Here is a 3,504-nt window from a genome sequence, read left to right as displayed (position 1 = left end):
AATAGAACTATTTGTTAATTTATAAATAGCGATTGTGCGATTTTCACATTGGAGGATGAGTTAACGCATCCAGCGTATACTATATATACTGCCAACATCTGCCAGGCTGTCACTCGATATAAGTGCTTTCACTATGAATTAGATACCTAAATGAACACGAGACATTTCACGATTTATCTCCCTTATAATCAAGACTCGAAGCAAATATTTTTCTTGTTGCTCCATTTTTTTTTAAACTCATTCTTGTCAAACATCACTCCCCCCCCCCCCCCCCACCCCCCACCCCCCACCCCCACCCCACCCCCTTTTAAACGTGTATATGCGTATTCGATAAAGTAAACGGTCAAATACGATGGTATATACTTAATTCAAGTCCCTGCCTGTATAGTCAGGGCAATTTTTCGATTTAAATGTAATCATTGATTTGTAAAATATTTTGCACAAAACAAGTTTAAAATAAACCCATTTTCTAGACCACTTCTGCTCCACAGTGATTAAAAGGGATTGAAAAAGAGAAAGCTTCCATACAATCTGTACTGACGTCAACGTTACTTAACGTAACTAGGGAATTCTGCAAGTTTATTAACTAATTAACTTACATTATGTGAATCACTGTCTCTAATGAATCCTACATGTACTGGTGATATATGCTAAGAAGCTTTCCTCGTCCAATAAGCCTCCTTTGGCGCTCTGTACGCGACATCTCATAGACGTGACGGCAGTACCTTCCGAGATAGAACCAGTCACATTTACAGGGGGCGCTGTATGTCTGTAATGGGACCCGAGGGAACACGCGCTCGGATTTTGTATACATTATATACAGTAGGTTCTGGTCTGTACCCATTAGATTCATGATGATCAGTGACTCTACCACCCGTCTGTAGTCCTCGATAAACACCATAAGATATTCCGGTCTCCCTATAAACATGCCACCTGCCACCCACACCGCATCATTACTGATTACAGAATAGGCCGTGTGTGGCTTAAATGTATTCATTTGTACAAAGGCGATGTGATCGTCCTGAAAGTCGGGGGGTATAAGGAGCTGGAACGACTTCCGGTATCTGATCCGGAAGTAACCAATGTCAATCCACGCCAAGTACTTCGTCCGGAACATACGCTCCCGTATCACCTTTTCTATTAGTTCGTACTTCGCGTGCATGGCACAAGGATATTGTTCTATCACAGTGTTTGGACGGTGTTCCGGGTAGCCAGGTTGTGCGAATATTTTCTTAATTTTCCCGGAAAGACTAAACGCCCACATGTCATTTTTGTTTACAAGATAAATCTTTGTTTTATGTATTGGGAGGTGACTTCTAGCTTTCCACAGCATATTTTCTACATCAGGCGAATCGGTAAAAGCAATTAGGTCATTTTCAAGTTTTGAATATCCTTCCGTCCACGCGAGATAATCCTCCATTCCCCGTCTGATATTGCCCTTAAGGAAAGTGTCTATATGAAAATATGCAGTTACAAGTGTGATATTATTTTCCATGTGTTCACTGTCGATACCTGAATACTTAGGTATTGGTGCCCTCGGGATATGCATCTGAATATAAAAAGGAACAATATGATAATATCAAATATTTATTTGGAAAATGAGACTTCAAGATCTTCGAGACAAACTGATACCACGAAACACTTTCCCATCTCAAGTTTTTATAGATAAAATAGCGATATATTAAGAATATTGCCTCATCAAGCTTCGATGTCTCTTTTGCTTTCAGATGATGTTGCTATTCATATCTTGATATCATTATCATTCTTTTTCATTTCAAATAATTAAGATATCTTCATATGCTACATACGAAATAATAGCCCCTCAGAAGAATATCGTTAAATTATACTTCAGCAATATTTGACAGTCCAAATACACATACGAGGGCGTGTATAACTGTCTGTTCCTTTGATTGACAATGATTATCTAGACAATCGCCACGTTCCACGACATAGCAAGAAGTTCTGAATATGTGTTGCTACCCACAGTATATCAAAGCAGCGGGCTGAAGTTAGCAGCGGATTCGTTATTCGTTATTGGGGATTCGAATCCCAATCCGCTGCCGGCACGGCCTTGGGGATTCGAATAACGTATCCGCTGCTGACTTCAGCCCGCTTATCAAAGCGCTTAGATAGTCAGAATCATACGGACTCCTGATTATGATACTCACTAGTACTGTACATGCAAATCTTCACTGTTATACACTGGAGTACAGAATAGTTTCTACGTACACCGATAACACTGAAGGTCTCGACTACGGGATGGAACCCTTATCCTTACCTCGTGGGAAAGCTCAACTAAGGAGCAATTAAAGAATGAGTGTCAGAAGATATATTTTGGGGAAGTGTTAAGAAAACAGAAACAAAATGTTAAGATACCAAATACACACGCACCCTACAAATCATGCAATATGGTGAGCAGGTACACAATTGTACATTTATATGCTCTGCATGCACGACATCCTACAGGTAAGTGTCACAATAGTTACATATATACATCCCTACAGGTAAGTGTCACAATAGTTACATATATACATCCCTACAGGTAAGTGTCACAATAGTTACATATATACATCCCTACAGGTAAGTGTCACAATAGTTACATATATACATCCCTACAGGTAAGTGTCACAATAGTTACATATATACATCCCTACAGGTAAGTGTCACAATAGTTACATATATACATCCCTACAGGTAACTGTCACAATAGTTACATATATCTATATATACTGTGTATGTGTATATGCTGTAAAGTAATGTATACCGAATGGACAGCATCGTTCCAAGGATTTTGGCGACTCAGCATATCTAAAAACACCAATAGACCACTAACGTATTTACATACAATAGGCCATTGTTCTTCACGATGGAAACAAAATGTAAAACACCAAGTGTGTGGAGTAGTACAGACGAGGCTCAGGATAACATTACATTCACTCAATTAGGCGAATTTATAAAATTAACTCTCCAATGTTCTTAAATTATCCAAAGCTAAAGTTACGTGTATTTGATCTATGGACAGAAGAACAGCCAAGGAGAATATGCATCAACCATGAAATATACCGGAACAAATTTCGGATAAAAACAGGACGAATGTCCAGATTAAACTTAGTGACGATAGAGATTTTGTAGGAGATATTTGGAACTGAAATTTGTCAGGAAAGGACAAAAGATGAACACACAAGAAGCCATTTTAAACATACAATGTAGCTTACAAATAACAGATTACATGTTTTCACAGACAGCGGCTTCTTGTCCACCAATTCTTAAAATATATTTGGCTGATTATGATAATAAGGTAGCAGTGTACAGTAAAAATGCCAAATTCTGAAAAATATGGCACATGTTTTAGATATGTAAACATTGCCAGTTAACCTTACATATAACCTCTAATAAAGTATATATATTTGAAATCTGTACAACATTTGCAATTTTAATAGAGCTCTGAAGGATAAGTAAACTGATATTTTCTGTGATTTTTAGAGCTGTGAATACCATGGTAAC

General features: G+C 38.1%; 1 protein-coding gene across 1 annotated transcript; it reads right to left on the bottom strand.

Moving 5' to 3' along the window:
* Positions 1 to 628: 628 nt before the first annotated feature.
* Positions 629 to 1,549, bottom strand: LOC117341791. The gene has a single exon (XM_033903654.1). The coding sequence runs from the start codon at positions 1,547 to 1,549 to the stop codon at positions 629 to 631; it is 921 nt and encodes a 306-aa protein (XP_033759545.1).
* Positions 1,550 to 3,504: the final 1,955 nt, after the last annotated feature.

This window comes from Pecten maximus, chromosome 14 (genome assembly GCF_902652985.1).
Source record: "Pecten maximus chromosome 14, xPecMax1.1, whole genome shotgun sequence".
NCBI classification, from domain to species: Eukaryota; Metazoa; Mollusca; class Bivalvia; order Pectinida; family Pectinidae; genus Pecten; species Pecten maximus.
Note: the sequence above shows the minus strand (reverse complement) of the source record. Positions and strands in the feature narration are given on the sequence as shown.

What these genes read in the sequence shown, in the direction of transcription:
- LOC117341791 (XM_033903654.1), bottom strand. Translation starts at nt 1,549, where the DNA reads ATGCATATCCCGAGGGCACCAATACCTAAGTATTCAGGTATCGACAGT.